Source organism: Elephas maximus, chromosome 19 (assembly GCF_024166365.1).
Source record: "Elephas maximus indicus isolate mEleMax1 chromosome 19, mEleMax1 primary haplotype, whole genome shotgun sequence".
Classification (NCBI taxonomy): Eukaryota; Metazoa; Chordata; class Mammalia; order Proboscidea; family Elephantidae; genus Elephas; species Elephas maximus.
Window position 1 is genome coordinate 11,836,620 of NC_064837.1, and position 27,598 is coordinate 11,864,217.

The following is a 27,598-nucleotide window of genomic DNA, read 5'->3' on the forward strand; positions in this document are numbered from 1 at the left end:
GCAGAGCATGTCCTTTGGACCAGGGGTTCCTGCAAGGAGAAGCTCCTAGACCGAAGGAAGATTGACGACAAGCACCTTCCTGAAGCTGACGGATAGAGAAAGCCTTCCCCTTGAGCTGGCACCCTGAATTTGGACTTCTAGCCTCCTAGATTGTGAGAGAATGAATTTCTCTTTGTTAAAGCTGTCCACTTCTGTTATAGCAGTACTAGATAACTAAGACAGAGATGAAGGAGGGACAGATCAACAAGGGCTTTACAAGTCATGTCAAGGAGTTTGCCTGCTCTCTTAAAAGTTCTCTCTTCAACAGGGAGCCACTGAAGGTTATAACAGAGGAGTAAGATGATCAGGGGCCATTGGTGGTTCAGTGGTAGAATTCTTGCTCCCCATGCGGGAGACCCAGGTTTGATTCCTGGCTAAGGTACCTGATGCTCAGCCAGCACCCGTCTGTCAGTGGAGGCTTCCACATTCCTGTTACGTTAAACAGGTTTCTGCAGAGCTTCCAGGCTAAGATTGACTAGGAAGAAAAGCCTGCTGATCTACTTCTGAAAATAAGTATATGAAAACCCTATGGATTACTCCAGTCTGATCTGCACCCGATCACAGGGATGGTGCAAGACCAGGTAGCATTTTGTTCCATTGTGTGTGAGGTCGCCATGGGTCCAGGTTAGCTCCACAGCACCCAACAACAACAACACGGTCAGATTTGTGTCTCACTATCAGAAAGGGTCCATTGGTTGCTGGCTGAAAGCCAGACTAAACAGAGGCATCAAGTGAAAGATACTGGTGGCCTGATAAGTCAGTGAGGGTGGTGGGCGGAGAAGGGGGCAGCTTCCTTACATACACACAGGACCTGGTGCTGTTGGGATGAAACAGGAGAGGGAGAGGGAAGAATTAAGGATGACACCCAGGTTCCTGATTCTGGGGGAGGGACAAAGGGAGAGAAGCAGGCTTAGAGAGGAAATGATCAGCTTGATTCATACATATGGGACTGGAGGTGCTTCGGGGACACCTGGCTAGAGGTATCCAGGACAGGGATGTGTGGGTGGGTCTGGCGCTCGGGAGACAGGTCAGGGTTCCCTGTGTCACTGCCATCAGCCCCAGAGGGGGTCCCCACCCATCCAACAGATTCTAATAAGGAGCCTCCAGTGACTGTGGGGGCCTCAGATGCTGTAGAAAGCAGGCTCACAGCAGGATGTGTTCTGGGAGGAGCCTCGAGCTCAGGCCATGGGGAAGGGGAAGGAAGAGGAGGGGACAGAGCTGGTGGTGCTGGGCTTTCCTCTGCAGATCTTCAGACTGCAGCTGAGACTGAAGACACCCTGTGGGGTTCCTCTCAGACTTCTGGTTCCCTGGGGCCCGAGGCCTCCTGGGGCAGGACTTGGGGAGCCGTGGCTGCGACTGAGCCAAGGTAGGTGCTGGGTGGGTAGCTGTCTCCGGGGGAGGGTGCGGGGAGGCAGATCTGAGCAGGGTAGGAGGAGGGAGCAGGGAAGGGTGAGTACTGCAGGGGGAGCTGGTAAGGGGACTGAAGCACCCTTGGGTCTTATGAGCACGAGTCTCAGGCTGCTGGGGCCAGCCTTTCTGAGAAGGTCACCCCAGATGTGGTGGCTTTTAGAACCCCTCTGCCAAGTTAAGATTGTTCAATGCTTTTAGCAAGATGAAAGGACAGAGGACTGGTCAACTCACTCCACAAGAAATCTTCTCCTTTCTTCTTCTACCCTTGGCCATGGAGTCAATTTCTACTCATAGCAACCTTGTAGGACAGAGTAGAACTGTCCCACAGGGTTTCCAAGGAGCGGCTGGTAGATTTGAACTGCCATCCTTTTTGGTTAGCAGCCACCAGGGCCTGGTAAATGCCAATAATAATAGTGCTGATTGTTCATGTTCGATGCTGTAGAGTCCGCTCATTTTTATCCAATGGATTCTCACCAGCCATTGGAGGTGGGCTGGATAAGTGTTTTCATGCCCATTTTATAGATCAGGAGATTGAGGCTTAGTGAGATGAAGCCACTTGGCAAAGGCTGCGGGGCAGGTACGTGGGGACCAAGACTCGTGCCTGAGTCTTCTGGGTCCCTGCCTGCGCTCCTTCTTAGACGCCATCTGTCCATCCGTCTCCTAAGGAATTTAGTTTATTATGGTCTGAACATCTCCCACATGGTCAGCCAGTGCCAGAGTTTGACCAAGGCTTGGTCTGTATCCTTAAGGACCTGACCATCTGCCATAGGGGCGGAGACATGGCTGCAGGTGACTAACAGAGAGAGTGGAAGGAGCTGAGGTGGTCAGAGAGGTGAGGCGGGGTGAGTGGGAGCAGGAGAGAGAAGACCTTCAGGTACTGGATCTGGGAAGGTCTTGTGGACGAAGTGGTCCATGAGCTGAGCCTAGAGGGAGAAGGAGGGTCAGGTGCCCAGGCGAGGTCACATGGCAAGTGGGCTCAGGCACAGAGGGAGGAAGGTGCGTGTGAAAGTCATGATTTAAGGGAAAGACCAGCTAGAGATTCTGTTTGGCTGCTAAAGCTAGAGTTTATGCAGGACAAAGACCTAGGCCTGTTCCATTTATTCATTTAGCACAGCTCTGAGTGGTATTCAAATATCATCTCATTTAGTCCTCAGAATATTCCATGATAGATGCTGTTATTAAAAGCCGGTTGCTGTCGAGTTGACTCCGACCCATCTGACCCCGTGTGTCTGAGTAGAACTGTGCTCCATAGGGTTTTCAATGGCTGATTTTTCAGAAGTAGATCGCCAGGCCTTTCTTCCAAGGTGCCTCTGGGTGAACTTGAACAGCCAGTCTTTTGGTTAGCAGTGGAGCAGGTGAGCCCTTTGCACCACTCAGGGACCAGGTACTATAATCAGGCCTCCTTTAAAGATAGGAAAACCAAGCACAATGATTTTGAGTAACTAGCCCAAGTTGTCAAAAGTAGCAGAGACAGGTTGGAACCCAGGCAGTCCAGCACCAAAAACTACCTGCCTACCACTGTGCCACATGGCCTCTCACTGGGGCATGCTGCTCCTGCTCACCTCTATGGCATCTCAAAGAGGGCCCTGGCTGGCGTGGCTGATACGAACGCCAGGCTGCGGCCAGCATCATCTGGTCCAGGGGCTTCCCAGTCTGCACACAGGCCCTGTCAGATTCCTCCCAGGCTCCCTGTCCTGGGAACAATGCTCTCCTCACCTCCCCCTGCCCCTTTCACACCCAGGTGCTTCCTTCCCAGCCAAAGGCAGACACAGCTGAGGAAGCAGGACTGCCCCACTCCACAGGGGACACATCCTCAGCCCCACTCTACAGGGGACAGCCAGGAGGGGGCCCTCAACTTCTCAGCCCCACTCCAGAGGGAATGGCAGGGAGGACGCTGTCACCTCCTCCCCTGGGAATCTGAAAAGCTCGAGGCGGTCTCATGGGGGTGAGGGATGAGGGTTGAGGGGGACCCTTCAGAGCTCTGACTCCCCATTCCCTGTCTTCTCCCCTGCTGTGAGAACACTAACCAAGCACAGGGCATGTTGTCTGGTGAGTAGGACTGTCCAGGGAGACAAAAGCTCAGAGTACTTGGAATAGCAAAAAGCATCTACCCCTGAAGGCCTGGGCAGGGTTGGAGTGGGCAGGAGATCATAAGAACTTGGCATCTTTGTTGCTGAAATAGTGATCCCGAACTAGGCCCCCTGAGATCCTTCTCTAAACCCTTCCTTTTTCAAACCCTACTGTAGCCCGGAAATCTTCCCCATGCTGTCTTGAGCCAACCTCTGGGAGCAGCAGCTGCTCCCATTCACTTAGTTCTGCTGCGACCCAACCTGTGGAGCCACACCTCGTAGACCCTTGGGCCTATTTTATCCTAACACAGCTGTCCTGCTGCATGTTTGTACCTTCCCTGCAGACTGTCCGTTTTTGCTAATGTTCTGTTTTTAAGGAAGTTGTTGTTAGTTGCTCTCAAGTTGCCTCTGACTCGTGGTGACTCCATATACCACAGAACAAAATGTTGCCTGGTCCCGCGCCATCTTCATGATCATTGCATGTTTGAGTCCATTGTTGCAGCCATTGTGCAGTACCTTCCAACCTAGGGGGCTTGTCTTCTAGCGCTATATCAGCCAATAATCTGTTGTGATCGATAGGGGTTTCTGTGGCTAATTTTTGGACGCAGGTTGCCAAGCCTTTCTTCCTAGTCTGTCTTAGTCTGGAAGCTCCGCTGAAACCTGTCCACCATGGGTGACCCTACAGGTATTTGAAATATCAGTGGCGTAGCTTCCAGCATCATAACAACATACAAGCCACCACAGTATGACACACTGACAGACCAGTGGTGGGTTTAAGGAGGAATGCCTTCTAAATCCTTATTCATTCATCTTTGTCTCTGATCTTGTCCCTTTGTTAAGAGCTGTGAAGGGTCTGACGTTTTACACTACTGCAAGCTAACTAGTTAGCCTGCCACGGATTCATGGATGCTGACAGAAGGCATGAGATTCCAGAGTCAGAGACAAAGGACTTGATTACTCACGGCACCGCAAGGAACGTGTTCATTGGTTCCTCATGTGCCCCATGTCCCGTGACAGCAGCGTAGAGGCAGACTTAGGTGGGTGCCGTGCATTAGACTTAGGTGGGTGCTGTGCATTACGGCCAAGGAACCCTGAGCTTAGGAAACCCCAAATATTCATAATGAGCTGCAGGCAAACCTGCCCAACCACTGCCCTGGAAGGAGACATTATCTTTATTATTCCAGACAGCAAGTAAGTCTTCTCTCTGACCTGGAGGGAGACATCATCTCTAACTTCCAAAGCTGTTCACTATACAAACGTCTTTGAGACGTGGGATCCAGAACGAAAGCTCATGCAGCTTGCAGAAACAAGAGATCTGTGGAGAATTGTCTCCCAACCCCCTCCTACTCGTCCCCCCATTTATTCCATCCCAGCCGTACTGATCCTTGAGAACGCCAGGCACCCTCCCCCCTCAGGGCCTTTGCCCTGGCTGCTGCCTTTGCTAGAATGTTTTTTCCCCACAGATACTGCATGGCTTGCTTCCTTGCCTCCTTCAGGTATCTCCTCAAATGCCACCTCCTCAGTCCTCTGTAACACCCTTTTCAAAAACTGCAACACCCCCCCCCCGCCCCCATCCAAGTCCAGAACTCCTCATTCCTCTTCCAGCTCTTATCATGACCTGGAAGTTCTGGGTGGCACAAAAGGTTATTGTGTTCAGCTACTAACTGAAAGTTGGAGGTTGGCGTCCACCCAGAGGGGCCTCAGAAGAAAGGCCTGGTGACCTGGTTCCAAAAATCAGCCATTGAAAACCCTGTGGAACACAGTTCTTCTCTGACACACATGGGGTCCCTATGAGTTGGAGTCCACTCAAGGAAACTGGCTTATCATAGTCTAAGATATAATTTATTTATTTACAATTTATTATTTAATCATTAACCCCTTGCCATACGCCTACCAGAGTGTAAATTTTATGAAAGCAGGCAATTTTGTCAGTTTTAATTTTTTGCCGTATCCCCAGGGCCTAGAACAGTGTCTGCCATATAGAAGGTACTCAATAAATATTTTTGAATGAATGCATGTATCCATCATTTATCTGGAGACCTGCTATTTGAAGCTACACCTGTCTGTCAGTTTTTTTTTTCCCCCTTCTTTTTTTTTTTTATTGTGTTTTAAGTGAAAGTTTTGTCTGTCGGTTTTTAATACCGTCCTGGCTTTCATATTGCTTTGATATTGGAAGCTATGCGATTGGTAGTTCAAATACCAGCAGGGCCACCCATGGTGGACAGGTTTCAGCAGAGCTTCCAGACTGAGATAGACTAAGAAGAAAGGACTGGTGATCTAATTCCAAAAATAAGCCAATGAAAACCCTACGGATCACAAGAGAGTATTATTATCTGATATAATGCTGGGAGAAGAGCCCCCTAGGTTGGAAGGCACTCAAAATACACAGTGGCCACAACAATGGACTCAAGCATACCAACAATCATGAAGATGGCAAGGGACTGGGCTGTGTTTTGTTCTGTTGCCCATGGGTCGCCATGAGTTGGAGCCGACTGGACAGCAACTAATAATATTATTTGAAGACCTAGTCTTTTTACTTTGTATCTATAGGACAGTGTCTGGCAGAAAGTAGATGCTCAGTAACTGCGTACTGAATAAATGAAAAAATGAATGAATGCTGAGGGCAGTGGCAGGTGAAAGGCCATGGTGCGGGTGAGTGTCAGATTTTCCAAGATTGTTGGGATTCACCCCTCGGCTTTTCTGTGCCAGCTACGCCAGCTGCTGGACTCTTTCTGTTTGGGGCAGAGGCTGGCCCTGGTGCATCTCTTTCCTGTGATGACTTCTGGCTGTACTGGGGAGCTGGGATTGGCACATGGTCGTATAGACATGAGGGAGAGGGGTGCTCTATGAGATGAGGTCTGACGGGTCGTTTGATTGGTCAGTGGCTTGCATACAATTTTGTAGTACAAAAGCACCAGTCAGATATTGCAGCCTGGGTTTTCCAAGATGGGGTCTGAGACAGATCAGCTATCCACAGGTGACAGAGATGCCCGCCATGTACCGTAAGTTTGAAAATACAGTGTCTTCTGAGACCTCAAGGCCTGCCCACCTTGGGTGTCTGTCTCCACATTTCCCATGGAGCTTTGTTGCTGCTGTCTCCTTTGGCAGTATGCTGTCTTAGTCATCTAGTGCTGCTATAACAGAAATACCACAAGCAGATGGCTTTAGCAAAGAGAAATTTATTTTTTCACAGCAAAGTAGGCTAAAAATCCAAATTCAAGGCGTCAGCTCCAGGGGAAGGCTTTGCCTCTTGGTCCGCCTTCTCATCAATCTTCCCCCAGCCTAGGAGCTTCTCCACGCAAGGACCCCGGATCCAAAGAACCACCTTGCTCCCGGCGCTGCTGTCTTGGTGGTATGAGGTCCCCCAACTTTCTGCTTGCTTCCCTTTCCTGTTATCTCTTATAAGATAAAAGGTGGTGCAGGCCACACCCTGGGAAAACTCCCTTTACATTGGATCAAGGATGTGACCTTAGTAAGGGTGTTACAATCCCACCCTAATCCTCTTTAGCATAAAATTACAGTCACAAAATTGAGGACAACTACACAATAATGGGAATCATGGCTCATCCAAATTTATACACACACTTTTGGGGGGACATAATTCAATCTATGACACATGCCCAAACAGGATTGTCTCTGCTCCTCAGGCTGAGAGTGGTTTGTAGGCAGTGACCCTGTCTATTCTTCATACAAGTGCCTAATATTCATTCATTCAACAGACTGTATGAACAGCGTCGGGGTGGTATCTGACCTCCTCTAACTTCACAAGGGGGAAGACCAACAGCCCAAGGGTGATTCCTATGAGGTGGAGGTCAGACATGCCTCCTCTCTCTGCAGTCTTTACCAATTCTGACACCAACCATTCCTCCCATGGCACTTTCCACTTCTGTTCAATAACTCATTGCAACGGCCACACCAAACTCACAGACAATGCTCACGATTTTGGAGTTGATTAGGGAACTGACAGGTTACAATTCAGGTTCAGGAATGCTCAGGATACAGCTCTCTCATCAGGACAGCCTCTTCCCAGCCACGCCTGCGGGCACACCCCTCTCTGGCCCTTGGCATCTGCCCTGCCTAGGCAAGTGTCCCAAAGCTCCTATAGCCCCTGCCAATAAGTGTCCGGAGGCACCCCACTCCGCCAGTAAGCCTCGGCCCAAAGGCACTCAGCTTTTTCAATCTGTGGGCCAAGATGCCCACCTCTCTCTCTCCTGCCAGTCTCTCCTGTTGCAGTTTCTCTGCCACAGGTTCTCACTGTGTTCAGTGTCATATCTCCCCTCTCTCTCTCTCTCTCTGTCTCCCGGATCCAGAATAGGGGTCTTGAGTCCATGGGACTCGCTCTGCCCTTGGCTCTTCTGCCTTGGTGGTGGTAGGATCCTCTCTCTTCTCTGGAACTGGTGCTCTTTTAAGACAAAACTGACCAATCCCCTTGGCGGACCACAATTGCCGTATTTGCACAATTCCATCCAATCACTTGGGTAGGAATTACAAGACCATGCTGAGAAAGGCCACACAAAAGGGATCCATTGTACCTCACCTGATCTCTAAGGGTTAGGCCCAGAATTGGTACGGCATCTCTTCCGCTGCATTCTGTTGGTCAGAGCAAGTTCCAAGACCAGCCCAGTTTTAAAAGGAGGGGAAACAGACTCAACCTCTTGATAGGAGGAGTGGTTGGGAGGAATTGTTGGCTGCTATCTTTGGGAACAGTATTTATTGAGGGCTGCTATGGACTGAAATGTGTCCCTCAAAAAGTTATGTTGAAGTCCTAACCCCTGGTACCCGTGCATGTGAACATGTTTGGAAATAGGGTCTTTGATGATGCTATCAGCTAAATTAACAAAAGGTCATAGTGGAGCACAGTAGGTCCTAATCCAATATGTCGTGAGTTGCGATCGAGTCATCATCTCTAACTCGTGGGAACTCCATGCACAACAGAACAAAATGCTGTCTTGTCCTACACCATCTTCGTGTTTATACCACTATATTGGACAATATTCTGTTGTGATCCACAGAGTTTCACTGGTTAATTTTTGGAAGTAAATCGCTAGGCCTTTCTTCCTAGTCTGTCTTAGTCTGGAAGCTCTGATGAAACCTGTCCACCATGGGTGTCCTTGCCGGTATTTGAAACACTGATGGCATAGCTCCTAGCATCAGAGCAACATGAAGCCACCACAGTATGAAAAACTGACAGATGAGTGGTGGACATCAATATGACCAGCATCCTTATGAAAGAAGAGATGAAGAGACGAACAGAGGGAAGATACCGTGAAGGCAGAGGCAGAGATTTGAAGTGACGCATCTACAAGCCAAGAATTGTCAGCTGTCACCAGAAGCTAGGAGAGAGGCATGGAACCGATCCATCCTAGGAGCCCTCAGAAGGAATCAACACAGCCACCACCCTGATTTTGGACTCCCAGCCTCCAGAACTGCAAGGCAATACATTTCTTCTAAGCCACCCAATGTGTGGTACTTTTTACAGCAGCCCTAGGAAAGCAATACGGGGCCTTCTCTGTGATATAAACAACTCGGGCAATGGGAAGGCAGCAGTGAGCAAAGCAGAGTGGCACTTACATCCTAGTAGAGGCAAGCAGACAATTAACAGATGAAAGATACTGTGTCCAGAACTATAAGAAGTACAGAGATGCACAATAAATGTTTGTTGCATGACTTACATGGGCACTGTGGGGCAACCCTGAAAGCTGGGGAAAGGGTGTTCCAGGCAGAGGCACGTGGGATGGGACGGAGCCCGGAAAGTTTGAGGAGCCTGAAGAGCCATGAGTTGAAAGCCTGGTGAGTGGGCAAGAGAGGGACAAGCGAAGTTGGAGAGATGGGTAGGGGCCAGATGAGGAAAGCCTTGTAGGCCTGGATATGGAGTGTAGATTTTACCATAAAAGCAAGAAGAATTAGTCAGAGGGAATTTGTAGGGGAAAGAGGGGATGCTGGGAAAACCATTGGGAGCCCTGCCATATCCAGGTGAGAGCTGATGGGGGCTTGGACCAGGTGGCACAGTGAGGTTGGAGAAAAGCTAACATAGCAGAGGGTATTGTTATCATTCGCCACCCGTCTGTCAGTCTGTTGTACTGTGGTGGCTTGTGTGTTACTGAGATGCTGGAAACTGTGCCACCAGTATTTCAAATACCAGTAGGATCACCAGTGGTGCCCAGGTTTTGGTCCAGCTTCCACTAAGACTAGGAAGAAAGGCCTGGTAATTTTCCTCCAAAACTTAGCCAATGAAAACCCTGTGGATTACAACAAAACATTGTCTGACTTGATTGCTTTGGACATGTTACCAGGAGGAAACAATCACCGGAGGAGGACGTCATGTTGGAAGAAGTAGAGGGCCAGAGAGGGCAAGGGAGACTCTGGTGAGGTGGGTTGACACAATAGCTGCAATGACAAGTCACATGACAGCGATCGTGAGGATGGTGCAGGACCGGGCAGTATTTTGTTCTGTTGTGTGTAAGGTCACTGTGAGTCGGAGTCATGTAGACAGCAGCTTCCATCCATCCGTCCGTCCGTCCGTCCATCTGTCCTTCTGTCCAATCTATCATTATCATTCCACATATGTGCACAGCCAATAGAGGGGACCTGGGAATCCCAAGTACCTGGGTCCCTTTGGGGAATTCTCTTGTGCTCTTCCCCCCACTGGATCTGGGGGAGGACCCAGACCTGCCCTGTCCCCAGCTGCCTGACCACCCTGTGTAGCAGTGTTGCCATTTTCCAGCCCCCCCACCCAGACTGGGAACCCCCCAAGGTCAGCGACTTTTCATCGAGGGTTGAAGTTTCATGTTTGGATTTCACACTTCATTCAGATTTTGATGCCTCCTGTTTCACACAAAAAGCGTGCCATCAAGCATTTTTACCGAGACCAGAGTAAAAGGCTGCCACCTCCCTCTCTTTAGTGGAGTTTTGGGTCCCTGATCTCCATGCCTAGGCCTTCATGAACATGGTGTCATCACACAGGCTTACCTTCCACTTGGTACCTTTGCACGCATGATCTCACAAAGGAGGACACTTTTGCACGCATGATCTCACAAAGGAGGACACTTTTGCACGCATGATCTCACAAAGGAGGACACTGACGCCCAGAGAGGCCAGCGATGGCCCAGCCACACAGCTTAGGGGTCGGAGAGGCGGGGCCTGAACCCGATTATTCAAACTCCAGTTGGTCACCCCCACAGGGCAGAATGAGTCAGCTTCACAAACAGGCAGTTCCTAGGCCCAGGATGGGTAGGAGTGGTTATTTTAATAGTTTTATTGTTTTTTCCGATCTTAAAATTTACACACATAAGTTGATGTAATGGCAATGTTCTTAGGTTGGGTGGTGGGCTCATAGGTGTTCGTCTTACTCTTGTGCTTCACAACTTACATATACGTTAGCTGTAGTGTATGGTGTAGTGTACAGTATAGTGTATAGTGTAGTGCTTATCATCTAAAGATAAGGGACTCCTCACACACACACATACACGCGTATACAAGTGAGACTGGGGAAATCTGAATAAAATTGTATCCATGTCAGTATTCTGGTTATAACATTGTACTGTGTTTTTCCAAGATGTTACCAATGTGAGAAACTGGATCATGAGTCTCTTTGTATTATAACTTAGAACTGCATGTGAATCTCCCTATGGGGCAGGTCTACTCTGTCCTATACGGTTGCTATGAGTCGGAATGACTTGGTGGCAATGGGTTTGGTTTCTGTTTTTGTTTTTGCATATGAATCTACAGTTATCTCAAAATGAAAAGTTTAATTAAAAAAGACAGGGAATCTTTAAAAATAACTATCCTACCCCAAACTTTCTTAATATTATCAAATATCCAGTCAGTGTTCAAATTTCCATTTGCTTCAAATGTCATAGATTTTTGTAATAGTTTGAACTGAGATTCAAATAAGGTTCATACATTGGAATTGGCTGATAATGTGTCTTAAATCCCTCTTAATTTATAAGTCTCCTCCCCTCAAAATCAAAACCAAACCCACTGCTGCTGAGTTGATGCCAACTCATAGCAACCCCGTAGAACAGAGTAGAACTGCCCCATAGGGTTTCCAAGACTAAATTTCCCCTCTCCCCAAACCTTCCCTGAAATTTATTTGTTAAAGAAACCAGACCATTTGGCCTTTAGAGTTTCTGTGTCTGGGTTTTAGAGATTGCATCCTGGTAATGTGCTTCAAAGTGTTTTGTATTCCCTTTTTTTTTTTATAAATTGGTAAATGGATATAGGGACTTAGAATATCTAGAATATGCACCGAGAAAAAAAACAATTAAGATGTGTTATGGATTGTGCCCCCCAAAAATTTGTGTTGTAAATCCTAACCTCTATGACTCTGTTTGGGAATGGGTGGTCTTTGTTATGTTAATGAGGCAGGATTAGGGTAGGGTATATCTTGAAAAAAAAATTTTTTTTTTTTTTTTATATCTTGAATCAATCCCTTTTGAGATATAAAAGAGATCAAATGCAAACTAGAAGTAGAGACGGGGTAAGATAGATGCCAAGACACATGGAGATCTCCAAGGAACCAGGAAGCAGAAGCTGAAGAGACAAGGAAGGACCTTCCTCCAGAGCCCACAGAGAGAAGGCCTCCCTCTAGAGCCAGCACCCTGAATTTGGATGTCTAGCCTCCTAAACTGTGAGAAAATAAATTTCTGTTTGTTAGAGCCTCCCACTTGTGGTATTTCTGTTATGGTGGCACTAGGTAACTAAACGAAACCAAACTCAGTGCTGTTGAGTAGTTTACTGACTCATAGCAACCCTATAGGACAGAGTAGAGGTGCCCCACAGAGTTTCCAAGGAGCGCCTGGTAGATTCAAACTGCCTAGCTTTTGGTTGGCAGCTGTAGGTCTTAACCACTATGCCACCAGGGTTCCCAGGTAACTAAGGCAGATGGTAAAAAAAAAAGGATGCAGATGGAAAAATCAGTCCCCTTCCCGCCTTGGTTCCTCCAGGGCTGTTCCTCAGAGACAACTACAGCCTTGTGTATAGTCTGGTTTTAGAAAGCTGTGAGAGCACTGCTGAACATAATAAAATAATCTTGTAATTCTGCAGATACAGAGGTCATTTTTTTTTTTGGTACGTCCTAGAATTTAGTAAAAACTGGGTAAGCATATAAGCATGTAATGCCAGTTACAACTTAAGATGTGGGCTTTTCTTGTTCTTTAATACCTTCTTCTTTATTTTTTTCAATTTCCATACAATCACATTGACTATTTGGTGTACAGTCCCATGAGTTTTAACACCTGTATAGATTTACGTAACCGTCACCACAATCAGGATACAGGACAGTTCCATCACCTCAAAACATTCCCTCTGCCCCTCTGTAGTCAACAGCTCTCCCTCCCTCTAGGCCCTCACAACCGCTGACCTATTTTTTTTCCTTATAATTTATTTTATTTTTGTTGTTGTTGTTGAGAATAGACACAGCAGAACATACAACAATTCAGCGATTTCTACATGTACAATTCAGTGACATTGATTACATTTTCGAGTTGTGCAACCATTCTCACCCTTCTTTTCTGAGTTGTTCCTCCCCCCTTGACATAAACTCACTGCCCCCTAAGTTTCCTAACTAATCTTTTGAGTTTCTGTTGTCAATTTGATCTCATATAGATAGATCTTAAAAGAACACAGTATTTAGGGCAGACATTCTTCACTAGTTAAGACGACTTGAAGCACTTAAACTAATGAAGATGAAAGACCACAGCCTTCAGTATGGACTGCACCTCAACATAAAACAAAAATCCTCACAACTGGACCAACGAGCAACATCATGATAAATGGAGAAAAGATTAAAGTTGTCAAGGATTTCATTTTACTTGGATCCACAATCAACAGCCATGGAAGCAGCAGTCAAGAAATCAAACGACGCATTGCATTGGGTAAATCTGCAGCAAAGGACCTCTTTAAAGTGTTGAAGAGCAAAGATGTCACCTTGAAGACTAAGGTGTGCCTGAGCTAAGCCATGGTATTTTCAATCGCATCATGTGCATGTGAAAGCTGCACAATGAATAAGGAAGACCGAAGAATTGACGCCTTTGAATTGTGGTGTTGGCGAAGGATATTGAATATACCACAGACTGCCAAAAGAACGAACAAATCTGTCTTAGGAGAAGTACAACCAGAATGCTCCTAAGAAGCAAGGATGGCGAGATTGCGTCTTACATACCTTGGACACGTCAGGAGGGATCAGTCCCTGGAGAAGGACATCATGCTGGGTAAAGTACAGGGTCAGTGGAAAAGAGGAAGACCCTCAAAGAGGTGAATTGACACAGTGGCTGCAACAGTGAGCTCAAGCATAACAACAATCGTAAAGATGGCTCAGGACCAGGCAGTGTTTTGTTCTGTTGTGCATAGGGTCACTATGAGTCGGAACCAACTCGATGGCACCTAACAACAACAACAAGAAACTTCAAGGGATATTTTTGGCTCAAGGGTTAAGATTTAAAGATTATCTCAGGGCAATAATTTCAGGGGTTCATCTAACCTCTGTGGCTCCAGAAAGTCTGGAGTCCTTGAAAATTTGAAATTCTGTTCTGCATTTCCCCCTTTTGAACAGTATTCTTCTATAGAATCTATGACCAAAATGTTCAGTAATGATAGCTGGGCACCATCCAGTTCTTCTGCTCTCATGGCAAAGGAGGCAGCTGTTCATGGAGGCAATTAGCCACACATTCTATATCCTCCTCCTATTCCTGACTCTCCTTCTTCCCTTGTTGCTCCAGGTGCATAGAGACCAACCTGATCTATTTTTTGTCCCTATAGTTTTGCCTTTCCTAGAATGCAGTACAAACGGAATCATACAGCATGTAAGCTTTTAGTCTGTCTTCTTTTTTCAACATAACGCTTTTGAAATTTATGCATATCGTTGTATGTATAAAGAATTCATCTTTTTTTATTGCTGAGTATTCTATGGTATGAATGTATCATAGTTTGCTTATCCATTTACCCTTTGGAGGCATTTGAGTTGTTTCCAGTTTGGAGTAATTGTAAACAGACTTGTTGTAAATATCCTCGACAGGTTTTTGTGTGAACATGAGTATTCATTTCTCTAGAGAAAATAACTAGGAGTGGAACTGCAGGATCATATACTTAAGAGATGTTTAACTTTAAAAGAAATTCCCAGACTGTGTTCTAGAGTGTCTGTACCATTTCGCATTCCCACCAGCAATATATAAGTTCTCTTCCCTCCATGTGCTTGCCAGCACTTTGGTATGGTCAATTCTAAGATTTTCATCATTCTAATAGGTATGTAGTGATATCTCATTGTGGCTTTAATTTGCATGTCTTTAGTGGCTAATGATGTTGAGCATTTTTTTGCGTGCTTTTTGTCATCCATATATCTTCTTCAGTGAAAAGCGTCTGTTTAAATCTTTTGCCCATTTAGGGATATTATTTGTTTTCTTATTGTTGAGCTTTGAGAGTTCTTTACATATCTTGGGTACAAGTTCTTTGCTGGATATGTGACTTGCAAATATTTTCTCCAAGTCTGTAGCTTGTCTTTTCCTGTTAAGCAAAAGTTTTTAATTTTGATAAAGTCCAATTAATCAATTTTCTGTTCTATGGGTTTTGCTATTGGTGCTGTATCTAAGAACTTTTTCCTTAACCCAAGATAATGAAGATTTTCTCATGCTTTCAGATTTATGATCTATTTTTAGTTAACTTTTGCATAAGCTGTGGGTATAGATCAAGAGTCTCCTTTTTTGTTTGTTTTTTCATATTGATGAACAATTGTTCCCACATCATTTGTCAGAATCAATTGGCCATATCTTTGTGGGTCTGTTTCCGGACCTCTATTCTGTTCCATCGATCTATGGGCCTAACCCTTTAACAGCACAACACTGTCTTGATTACTGTAACTTTAGAGTTAAGTCTTAAAATAAGGAGTGTGAATCCTCAAATGTTATTCTTTTTAAAACCATTTGGCTATTTTAGTTCCTTTGACTTCCCTTACAAATTTTAGAATCCAATTGCTTCTATCTACAAAAAGTACTGCTGTGATTTTTATTGGAATGACATTAAATCCATAAACCAATTAGGAAAAAATTGACATCTTAACTATGTCGACTCTTCCAGACCATGAACACAGTCTATCTCTCCATTTATTTAGGTCTTCTTTGATTTCTCTTATCAGCGTTTTGTGGTTCTTATATGGATTCTGTGCATGTTTTGTTAGAAATTTTGGTTTCCAATTGTTCATTGCTAATATATTGAAATATGATTGATATTTGTATGCTGACTTTAGATAATGTGACCCTGCTAAACTCACATATTTGTTCTAGGAGCTTTTTATAGAATCTTTGGAATTTTCTGTATAGACAATCATGTCATCTGTGAATAGGGTCAGTTTTATTCCTTCCTTCCCATTCTGTATACCTTTTATTTCTTTTTATTGTCTTATTACACTGGCTAGACTTCCAATACTTTATTCAGTAGGAGTGGAGAGAGAGGACATTCTGGCCTTGTTCCTGATCTTTGGTGGAAATATTTAGTCTTTCACCATTAAGTGTATTAGCTGTGTGTTTGTTTTTTTTAATGCTCTTTATCAGATTAATGAAATGCCATTCTCTTCCTAGTTTGCTGAGAGTTTTTATTACGAATGGATGTTGAATTTTGTCAACTGCTTTTACTACATCAATTGATATAGTCATGGTTTTTATTCTTTAGTCTTTAATATGATGAATTGATTGGTTTTTCAAATATTGAACCAGCCTTGCATTCCTACGATAAACCCCATCAGGTCATGGTTTATTATTCTATTTTTTTTTTTGCTGAACTTGGTTTGTTAATATTTTGTTGAAGATTTTTACATCTGTGTTCATAAAGGATATTGAATTGTAGTTTTCTTTTTTTAGATCGTCTGGTTTTGGTGTAAGGGTGAATCTGGCATCATAAAATAAGCTGGGAAGCATTCCCTCCTCTTTTATTTTCTGGGCCCATGGATTATTTAGATTTCTGTTGTTTAATATCCAAGCATTTGGAAAATGTCCAGTTATCTCTATGTTATTGATTTAAAGTTTTATTTCATTACAGTCAGCATACATACTTTGTATGATTTCAATTATTTTAAATTTATTAAGTTTTGTTTTATGGCCTAAAATACAGTCTTTCTTGGTGAATATTTCATTTGCACTTGAAACAAATGTGTATACTGATGTTCTTGCCTGTGGTGTTCTATAAATCCCGGTTAAATTCAGTTGGTCAATGATATAATTTAGCTGGTTTTGTTCTGTTGATTACTGAGAGCGAAGTGCTTACAGCACCAAATTCGTTGTGGATTTGTCCATGTGTCCTTCAGTCCTACTAGTTTTCCTTTGTTTTGAAGCCCTGCTATGAGGTGTATACACATTTAGGATTGTTACACCTTCTTGTGAATTGACCCTTTTATCCTTGTGTAATGTTCCTCTTCATTCTAGCTAATTTTCCTTGGTTTGAAATCTACTTTTTCTAATATTAATACAGCCACTCCAGCTTTTTCTTTGATGAATGGTATGTCTTTAATGTTCTGTTATGTCATATGCATGGTATGTCTTTTTCTGTCCTTTTTCTTTCAACTTATCTATGTGATTATATTTGAAGTGAGTTTATTTTAGTCCGCGTACAGTTGGGTCATGTGTGTTTGTTTTTGTTTTATCCGTTCTGACAACTTCTGTCTTTTAATACATGTGTTGAGACAATTTAATGTAATTGTTCATATGTTTAAATCTGGGATAACCATTATATTGTTCGTTTTCTGTTTGTTCTGTCTCTGTTTTGTTTCTTTGATAGAGGGAAAAAAAGCAATGGGGATTCTTCCCATGCCCTTGGGACGACAGTGCCTCTGGTCAGAGGGAAGAGTCCCCCTTCCTCAGAGTTTAGGCACCCACACCGCCACCACAGCCATCACTCTTGCTACTACTGCTGCCGCAGGATTGCGTGAGCGCTATAGCAAGAAAGAACAGGAAAGAAAAAGAGGGTCCCTCCCCCAACTCTCCCTTTTCTGTTCCTCAAATTAGAAAGAGAGGGCTTAGATTGGAACTCCTTCCGTCTGCACCCAGTGTGTAATTCTGCTTCTCAGGCTGCCTTTGTCCTGCCTGGAGGGCACCAAAGAGGGGAGAAACAGAGAACTTATTGTCAGATTGGTCTTATTTGGAGTTCTGGCTTCCTTCTCCATTCTGCCTGCTGCTGTTTATTTTCAGAGCCCTCAGAAAGCAGCTCCGTACACAGTATTCGGAACAGGTGGTTGCATTCAGTTGAACAGTTAAAACGGCGTGTACTTACTCTATTCTGACCAGAACCAGAAACACCAACATCGCATTTTGATGTTTGACTTTCCTGACTTTTTGCAATGCATACACGCAAATTTAGAGATATCCTTTTTTTTTTTAATTGATGTGCTATTTTGTTACCTTTGGTTTAAAATTAATACTTCTGAAAATCTTTCCAATTCAGTAAATACATATATACATCATTTTTATGACTGATGTTTTTTAACATGGTACAGATTACCTGAATTCATTTAATAAATAATCTATAATTGGGCTGTGTCAGGGATTGAATCACGTCCCTCCAAAAATGCATCAACTTGGTTAGGCCATGCTTCCCCGTACTGTGTGGCTGTCCTCCATCGTGTGATTATAATTTTATGTCAAGAGGATTAGGGTGAGATTGTAACACCACCCTTACTCAGGTCACCTCTCTGATCCCATGTAAAGGGAGTTTCCCTGGGGTGTGGTTTGTGCCACCTTTTATCTCTTGAGACATAAAAGGAAAGAAAAGCAAGCAGAGAGTTGGGGACCTCATAGACCCAAGAAAGCAGCACCAGGAGCAGAGCACGTTCTTTGGATCCGGGGTCCCTGCACCAGAGGAGCTCTTCCACCAGGGGAAGATTGATGAAAAGGAATCTTCCTCCAGAGCTGACAGAGAGAGAATGCCTTACCCTGGAGCTGACGCCCTGAATTTGGACTTGTAGCCTACTAGACTGTGAGAAAACAAACTTCTCTTTGTTAAAGTCATTCACTTGTGGTATTTCTATTATAGCAGCTCTAGATAACTAGAACAGGCTGTTAAGTTGCTTCTAGTTTTCCTGTATTATAAATAATATTTTGATGAATATTCTTGTACATACCCTTTACCCACTTGTCCAATTATTTCCTTAGGATAAATTCCCCAAAATGGAATTGCTTGGACCAATGGTAAGCACGTGTTGAATTTTGATACTTATTGTCCAAGTACTCTGTGGAAATAAATAAATAAAAATACCAATTACCATTCTCACCAACAATGTATGACGGAGCACATTTTCTCAAATGCTCACCAACAGTGGATGTTATTACCTTTTCTAATATTTTTATTATATCAATAAGGCTGAAATAATTCATAGTCTGTTACAATTTTAGTACTTAGCTGAATTCATTTGGTTATTTATTTTAAAATTTTACCTCTATATCTATAGGTGAGCCTGATCTACTTTTTAACAACGTCCTATATTTGATTTTGGTATCAAGGCTAAAATGGCCTTTTCAAATAAACTGAGACTCTTTCCTTCTTTCTCTATGCTTTGGAAAAATTTAAACAAGATAAAAATTTTATTTACTTGGCAAGTTTGAAAGAACTCATCAGAGGGACAAACTGGGCCAGACACCACTATTTTAGAGCTAGTACTTTGACGACTTTTTATATTTACTCATTGGTTATGAATATAAGCAGTTTTTCTATCTCTTCTAGAGCCTTTTGAATCATTTTTATTTTTCTGGAAAACCATGTATAATATAAAAGGTTCAGATTTTTTTGCCATATACATTTATATATGACATTTGTTATTCCTAATACTGTCTTTTTGTTCTCTCTTTTTCTTTTCTAGATTAGCTTTCCCAGCTATTGTTGTTGTTGTTAGGTGCTGTCAAGTCAGTTCCAACTCATGGCAACCCTATGCACAACAAAACAAAGCAGTGGCTGATCCTGTGCCATCTTCACAATCGTTATTATGCTTGAGCCCATTGGTGCAGCCACTGTGTCAGTCCATTCGTTGAGGGTCTTCCTCTTCTTTGCTGACCCTCTACTTTACCAAGCATGAAGTCCTTCTGCAGGGGCTGGTCCCTCCTGATAACATCTCCAAAGTATGTGAGACGAAGTCTCACCGTCCTTGCTGCTAAGGAGCATCCTGGCTGTACTTCTTTTAAGACAGATTTGTTTGTTCTTCTGGCAGTCCATGGCATATTCAATATTCTTCACAAACACTGTAATTCAAAGGCATTAATTCTTCAGTTTTCGTTATTCATTGTCCAGCTTTTGCATGCATATGAGGTAATTGAAAATACCATGGCTTGTGTCAGGCACACCTTAGTCTTCAAAGTGACATCTTGCTTTTTAACACTTTAAAGAGGTCCTTTGTAGCAGATTCACCCAATGCAATGCGTCATTTGAGTTCTTGACTGCTGCTTCCATGGCTGTTGCTTGTGGATCCAGGTAAAATGAAATCCTTGACAACTTCAGTCTTTTCTCCGTTTATCATGATGTTGCTTATTGGTCCAGTTGTGAAGATTTTTGTTTTCTTTGTGTTGAGGTGTAATCCACACTGAAGGCTGTGGTCTTTGATCTTCATCAGTAAGTGCTTCAAGTCCTCCTCAATTTCAGCAAGTGAGGTTGTATCATGAGTCTTCCTCCAATCCTGATGCTCCATTCTTCTTCATATAATCCACCTTCTCGGATTATTTGTGCAGCATACAGATTGAATAAGTATAGTGAAAGGATACAACCCTGATGCACACCTTTCCTTATTTTAAACCATGCAGTATCCCCTTTTTCTGTTCAAACAACTGCTTCGATCTATGTACAGATTCCTCATGAGCACAGTTAAGTGTTCTAGAAGTCCCATTCTTTGCAATGTTATCCATATTTTGTTATGATCCATACAGCTGAATGCCTTTGCATAGTCAATAAAACACAGGTAAACATCTTTCTGGTATTCTCTGCTTTCAGCCATGATCCATCTGACATCAGCAATGATTTCCCTTGTTCCATGTTCTCTTCTGAATCTGGCTTGAATTTCCGGCAGTTCCCCATCGATGTACTGCTGCAGCCACTTCTGAATGATTTTCAGCAAAATTTTACTTGCGTGTGATATTAATGATATTCCCAGCTATACATGTCTTTTTTTCTCCAAAGAACAAGATTTTAGGTTTGTTCAGGGTTCATCTGCTTTTCAGTTGTTGTGTTTGTTACCTTAGGGAGCAGATTTTTGAAGTGTCTCATACTGGGGTCACAGGGAGGCAGCACAGGGTCATGGCTAAGAGCATGGACTCTGGAATCAGATGGTCACAGTTGAAATCCTCGTTTCTTTAGCAACTAGCTATTTGTCCTTGAAAGTTATTTAAACTCTCTGTGCTTCAGTTTTCCCATCTGTAGAATTGGGGGTGGGGGGGCTGTGAAGAATAGTACCTACTTCATAAGGTTAATATTGGTATTAAAAAGTTGCTATTTTTTCACTGCTTATAAGAGTGTCTGACACATAGTAAGCACCATATAAGTATTTCTTAAATAAATATAGACTTCCTTCCAGTGTTCTAGAAGCCTAGATCCCCCAGGAACTTCTCTGTTCCCCAAACATACTTTCTGCACCTTCTCACCACTTATACCAACTGCCTCTTATTTTGCAGAACCACCTCTGTACAGGAAGAACAACCACCTGCCCTCCACTCTGCTGCCCGAGACAACCACATCCTCCTTACACAGCCCACAGGCTCCCATGGAGAGCTCAGGTCAGTATGGGAAGGGGTCTAGTCAGTCTGCCTGCACAGTGCCGAATAGCCCTCTTGTGGGTGTGAATGACCCCAGTGCTGGCAGGACCACCTCCACCTAGCCAGGCTGTGAGATCTCAATTCAGCTGCCCAGTGGGAGAACATCTTGAGACACGATCACCCACACACACTTATACGAGCCTCCACTGCTTACAGGTCATTGAGCTGGACAGTGGGAATGATGACAATAATACCGATGGCCGTCGAGTCGATTCCGACTCATAGCAACCCTATAGGACAGAGTAGAGCTGCCCCATAGGGTTTCCAAGGAGCAGCTGATGGATTCGAACCACGAACCTTTTCGTTAGCAGCCAAGCTCTTAATCACTCTGCCCCCAGGGATCCCAATGACAATAATAGTTGAGATTTATTACCAAACACTTGGATAATTACATCACATTGCATTTATTTAACAAAATCTTATCTAGCACTTACAACTTGGCAAGTACTGATAAAAGCCTTTGACAAATACTAACTCGTATGATACCCAAAAAACCAAACCCAGTGCCATCGAGTTGATTCCGACTCATAGCGACCCTAAAGGACAGAGTAGAACTGCCCCATAGAGTTTCCAAGGAGCGCCTGGCAGATTCGAACTGCCAACAATTTGGTTAGCAGTCGTAGCACTTAACCACTACGCCACCAGGGTTTCCACTCGATAAAAATAGGTATTATTATTACTCTTATTTTACAGAAGGGGAAACTGAGGGACAGAGAGGACAGGTAATTTTCCCAAGGTCACACAGGTATTGTATGAGGCAATGTGATGAGTATTTGAACCCAGCAGTCTAGCTCCAGTGTCCATGCTCTTAATGATTTCACTATGGATTGTCTCATGAAAACCTCAGAAGGCTTTGGTGAGTTAGGGATAAGGGGTATTAGTATTATTATCCTCTGAAAGGAATACTGAGGCTCAGAGAGGTTAGGCAACTTTCTCAAAGTCACACAGCTAGTATGTGGCAGAACTAGGAGTGGAACTCAAATCTGTCTGATTCCAAAGCCTGGGCTCGAGACCCCTAAATCGCCTTGGGACAAGGAGAGATGACCCTTGCCCCTAAGATGTGTATCATCCACCATGTCAGAGACCCCTTCTCAGATCACCAGGCACAGACTCTAATATCCTTGAGGATTTCTGTCTTGGGGAAGGAGAGCGGTTACCCGAAGCAGGGGTGGCTACTTGGTTGTTATCATCCCTAGGATGCTTTCTTTCCACATCCCAGAGGGCCTCATCCAACCAGAAGACACTCCGTGTCAGGCAACCCCGGTGTGAACCCTGCTGTTGCAATATTCTGGATGGTCCTTAACCAGCTAGGGTTTGGGCTGGGAGCGTTGCCTGAGAGGAGCCATCTGGACACTGTGACCTTCACCCCTAATTCGGGGATGATTATCCTCTGTGAACAGGAAGCATCTTGGCACGTGACTCCCTCCTTGACTAACAGATCAGTTACCCAGAATGCCAAGCTTATCTACTATGGCAGTAGTTCTCAGCCTCATGTACATTAGAGTCTCCTAGGGAGCTATAAAAATTTTTTTATTATTGGGCCCCACCCTCAGGGATTCTGATTTAATGGGCTTGGGTGGGTGGGCTGTGCACTGGTATTTTTTAAAGCTTCCTAGGTGGTTCCAATGTTCAACCAAGGCTGGGAACCATAAAGTAGGGGAAAGGCAAAACATCCTAAGAGAGAGACAGACTCTGTCAAATCAAAAACAGCCACAGGCCAGTGGAGGGCCGTGATTGCCAAGTCCCAGGAAAGCTTTGAATGACCTTAAATTGAGAAGACCCTGGATTATGGGGGTCCTACCATTTTTACCATGGTGAGGACCCTGCCAGCCTCATTCTCTGTTTCCCTTCCTGTTGTCTCTTTAGCTGCAATAACACCTACCCTGGAAACCTTCCTATAAGCAACTTTTTTAGGGGTGTTTATTGCCACATTTCAAACCCGAGGCACACATAGATACACATATACACCTAGTCTCACCGGGGTACACCGTCTTCTCTCTTTTACCAGAAAGCAGGTAAACAGTCACATGTAAGAGTGTGGTTGTAGACAAACAGCATAGCAGAGAAAACACTGCATCCAGCAGCTCTGTGGCCTGGAGTAAATCACTCTCCCTTCTGAGCCTCATTTCCGCATTTGTAAAATGGAAAGATGTGCTCTAAGCTCCCTCTAGGTCTGAATTTTTGTGATGGAGAAGTGATATGGGGCACAGGTAAGGACTCTAGACCCGATGAGATAATACATTAAAAAAAAATACTTTGCATATCCATGAGTCAGTTTGGGAATGCTAGCTATAACAATTGACCCCCAAATGTCAGTGTCTTAACACAACAAATGCTTATTTATTGCTCACATCACGGTCCAATCTGGGGTACAAACAATCACCCAGAGTCTGAGGATTCTTTCCTCTTTTGGCACCATCTTCTTCAGTATGTGTCCCCCAAGGTCACCAGGAAATTGGATGAGAGTCTGGAGGATTGAGCAGAGGATTTTATGGCCAGACCTGGAAGCAGCACATATCACCTCCACTTACATTCCATTGGCCAGAACTCAGTCACATGGCTCCTATCTAACTGCAAGGGAGTCTGGGAAATGTAGTCTTCCTGCCTACCTAGGAAATTGGATTCATGAACTCATAGCATTGTCTTGCCACACCAAGGCAAGACTCTCAGTGTTTATACTTTTCAAGTGCTATAAAATTGTAGGTATTACACTAACTAGATAGTAGATAAGTGGCAACTTTGGTGAAGCGTAAGACAGTACACAATACTAGGGAAGTCAGCACATTTTGACCAAGGCAAAGTCATAGAAGTTTCACAAATGCATCCAAACTCCCTGAGGGACCAAGTTACTGGGCTGGGGGTGGGGAACATGGTCTTGGGGGACGTCTAGCTCTATTGGCATAACATAGACTATAAAGAAAATGTCCTACATCAAACTGTAGTGAGCAGTGTCTGGGGTCTTAAAAGCTTGCAAGTGGCCATCTAAGATACATCTACCAGTCCCATCCCTGCTGGAGCAAAGGAAAATGTAGAAAACCAAAGATACAGGGACAGATTAGTCCAAGAGACTAATGGACCACAACTACCACAGCCTCCACCAGACTGAACCCAGAACAAACAGATGGTGCCTGGCTACCACAACCGACTGCTCTCACAGGGATCATAATACAGGGTCCTGGACAGAGCAGTAAAGAAATGTAGAACAAAATTCAAATTCACACACACACACAAAAGACTAGACTTGCTGGTCTGACAGAGACTGAAGAAGCCCTGAGAGTATGGCTCCTGGACACCCTTTGAATTCAGTACTGAAGTCACTCCCGAGGTTCACCTTTCAGCCAAGGATTAGACAGTCACTGTGAGTCAGAAGAGTAGGAATTGACTTGACAGCAATGGGTTTGTTTTTTTTTTATAGCGCAAACAATAGCATGCATGAGGAATGTACTTCCTAGTACAATCACGTATACGAGACTAAATGGGCACACCGGCCCAAAAGCAAAGATGAGAAGACAGGAAGGAACAGGAAAACTGGGTGAATGGAAATGGGGAACCTGGGGTGGAAAAGGGGAGAGTGTTGACACATTGCAGCTTTGGCAACCAATGTCACAAAACAATTTGTTTATTAATTGTTTAATGAGAAGCTAATTTGCTCTGCAAACTTTCACCTAAAACACACACACCCACAAATTTAGATATTAATAATAACATTAATGCCTAATAGCAATATCCCACATTCTTGGATGGAGGAAAGGATAATAATAACAAATGTCATTTACATATTTATTGAGTGTCTGCCCTGAGTCAAGAATGGTCTCAGATATTCATATCATATATGAACAACCTGAGACATCTTGTTGCCAGTGCCTCTATGCCTTTAATTGAAGGAGGTTCTTGCCTTTCACTGTCAAGAATGAACAGGTGAGGCACAGAGAATTTTCCATAGGAGCAAAGCTTTATTGAAGAGGCTTGCAAGTGGAGATGAGGAGGGCCTAGGCAACGCTTACCCCCTTCTCCCAGAACAAAGGATTTGCATGGTTTTTTAAAGGTTTTTGAGTGGGAAAAGATTTACGTTTATTCATAGGTAAAGGTGGGGTTTTCCAGAAAGTGGCCCATCTGGGTGGGGATATGTTAACTACAGTGCACGCGCAGTAGCTTTCTAAGATGGCTTTAAGATGGCTCCTGTCCCAGAGGCATCTGGGTTTCATAGCAGGACTTATTGTGGGGTGTTGCACCTGTGCAGCCACTCCTGTAGGGCCATTTCGATTCCTGTCGCCGGTACTTGCATCAGGCAGAAGTCATCTGTCAGTCACCTTGCAGATGTCTGCGCATGCTCCAGGGACCGGATTGGGCTGGTCCTTCTGAAAAACATCTTACAAGGGAGTACACTGTTTGTTCTTTCTTTACCACACCTTTCAGGATGGGGATTTTGTATTAGCCAAATAAACACATAGTATTATAAGTAAGTTGCAAGTTGCAGGTTTTGCAGGGCTCCTTGCTTAGGGGCTCAGACCCTGTTTCTTGCCTATCTCATTCCCCCCTGAGAGATTTCATACTCATAATTCTTTACGAGGGTGTAGGAGCAGAGGTCTCTTCTTGTGTAACTTCTTCAAGTTGACACTGGTGTGTTGGCCTGCCTAGCAGAGTAGAAATCTCTCCCTATCTGGTCTAAAATTTTGTAAGGACTGGGGGTCTCACTTTCAGGAATGGGCTAGAAACCTTGCATCACCTTGGAATTGTTGTAACCTAGAGGACACAAACTTTATCAGAAGCTTGAGGAGACAAGACCCAAAAATCAAAAGTCGAAGTATAGGAACTTGAGGGCCCAAAAAGGGTAGAAACCAAGGAAGAGAGGGGAGTACCTCCCACACTGCCCACCAAATATCTAGGCCTCCCTCTCTTTTGACTCTCAATCTCTTTTTTTCTTTTTTTTTTCTTCTTTACATTCTCTGGCCTACTTCACAGGAAAGGGGAAAAGTCAAGTTCCTTACCTTAGTCTTTCTGTCAACCCCAATAACTGTACAGTCACAACTGGAGAGTGGGCTTGGATTTTGGGTCAAAACAGAGAGAAGGCAGCTCCCGTGTCTAGCAAAAATTCAGTCTCCTTACCTCCCACGTCAAGAGTAACCCAAGGCTCCACTGCAGAAATAATGACGGTCTTCTGGCTGGGAGCTGAGCAGACCTCTGAGCCTCATCAATAGGGCTGCTCTTCCTCCTCCAAGGAGAGGGACATCGGTGCAGTGGGTCTGCCTGGACTGGCCTCTGGGGGAAGTCAACTGGGCACCCTGTTTTAGGTCTCTTAGGACATCCCGCCTTGTAGTGGCCTGTCTTTTTGCAATACCCACATTGGACTGGCTCCATACTCACCAGCTAATGAGGATATTCTCGTGGAGGTCTTGGCCTTTGGGATCCTGTAGGGTTACCTCAAGGTGGGTCCTGAAGTGCTACTGCCAACAATCGGGCCTTTTCCTCATTGTATTCTCCACTGCTAGGTTCCTGTTGTTAAAGACCTTAAAGGCTTCCCCAACCAGTTGTGAGAGTGGAGTCTGGGGTTCGGCCTCTATCTTTTGCAGCTTCCTTTTAATATCTGCTGCAGACTGGGTAATAAAATCCACAGCTAGCAAAGTCTTTTCTTCCGGGCTCTCAGGGTCAGTGTTAGTATGTTCCCTAAAAGCCTCAGTCAGCCTGGTAAGGAAGACCGCTGGGTTCTCCTCTGCTGTCTGGGTAATTTCTTTCACCCTATCATAATTGACAGGCTTGGCTACACACTTTTGAATCCTGCCTATGACACATGCAACTAAATGTCTGGCTCTTTCCTTACCATCCACATTGTAATCCCAATTCGGCTCCACATTGGGGGCTGCTTCCCATCCTGGTCTGAAAATAACATGTGTTGGTTGTGAGCAGTTAGCATCGTCTGCCTGTTCTTTAGCCTTAGCCAGGATCCTAGTCTTCTCATCCGTATTGCAACAGTGAGTTAAAATGACCATCACATCTCCTGAGGTCAAATTAAAATTGAAGCTGAGTTTCATGAGCTCATCCTTAAATCTCTCCGGGTCTTCTAACACACTCTCTAACTTTTCTATGCACTGGCTTAAGTCTGAGACTGAAAATGGCACATGAACCCAGGTTGTGCCTCTATTCCCATAGTGACTGATAAATTTCTTAAAGATTTCTCTAATTTAACTATACCATAAATAGGAATTGAAGTTACCAACCACACCCTGAGTGTTGGACCAATGGGTTTTCTTCTGACTTTCATTTTACGGTGGGTAACAAATTTAACATTACCTTTTTAATATTTACTATGAA

General features: G+C 44.2%; 1 protein-coding gene across 2 annotated transcripts in view; it reads left to right on the forward strand.

Moving 5' to 3' along the window:
* Window positions 1–1,254: 1,254 nt before the first annotated feature.
* PIK3R6 (phosphoinositide-3-kinase regulatory subunit 6) overlaps window positions 1,255–27,598 on the forward strand; it is a 105,097-nt gene continuing 78,753 nt past the window's right edge. For both annotated transcript variants that reach the window (XM_049861257.1, XM_049861260.1), the window contains exons 1-2: window positions 1,255–1,405; window positions 21,149–21,250. In XM_049861257.1, the coding sequence (XP_049717214.1) occupies window positions 21,238–21,250 (13 nt within the window). In that variant the 5' untranslated portion in view covers window positions 1,255–1,405; window positions 21,149–21,237. The remainder of the gene's footprint in view (window positions 1,406–21,148; window positions 21,251–27,598) is intronic.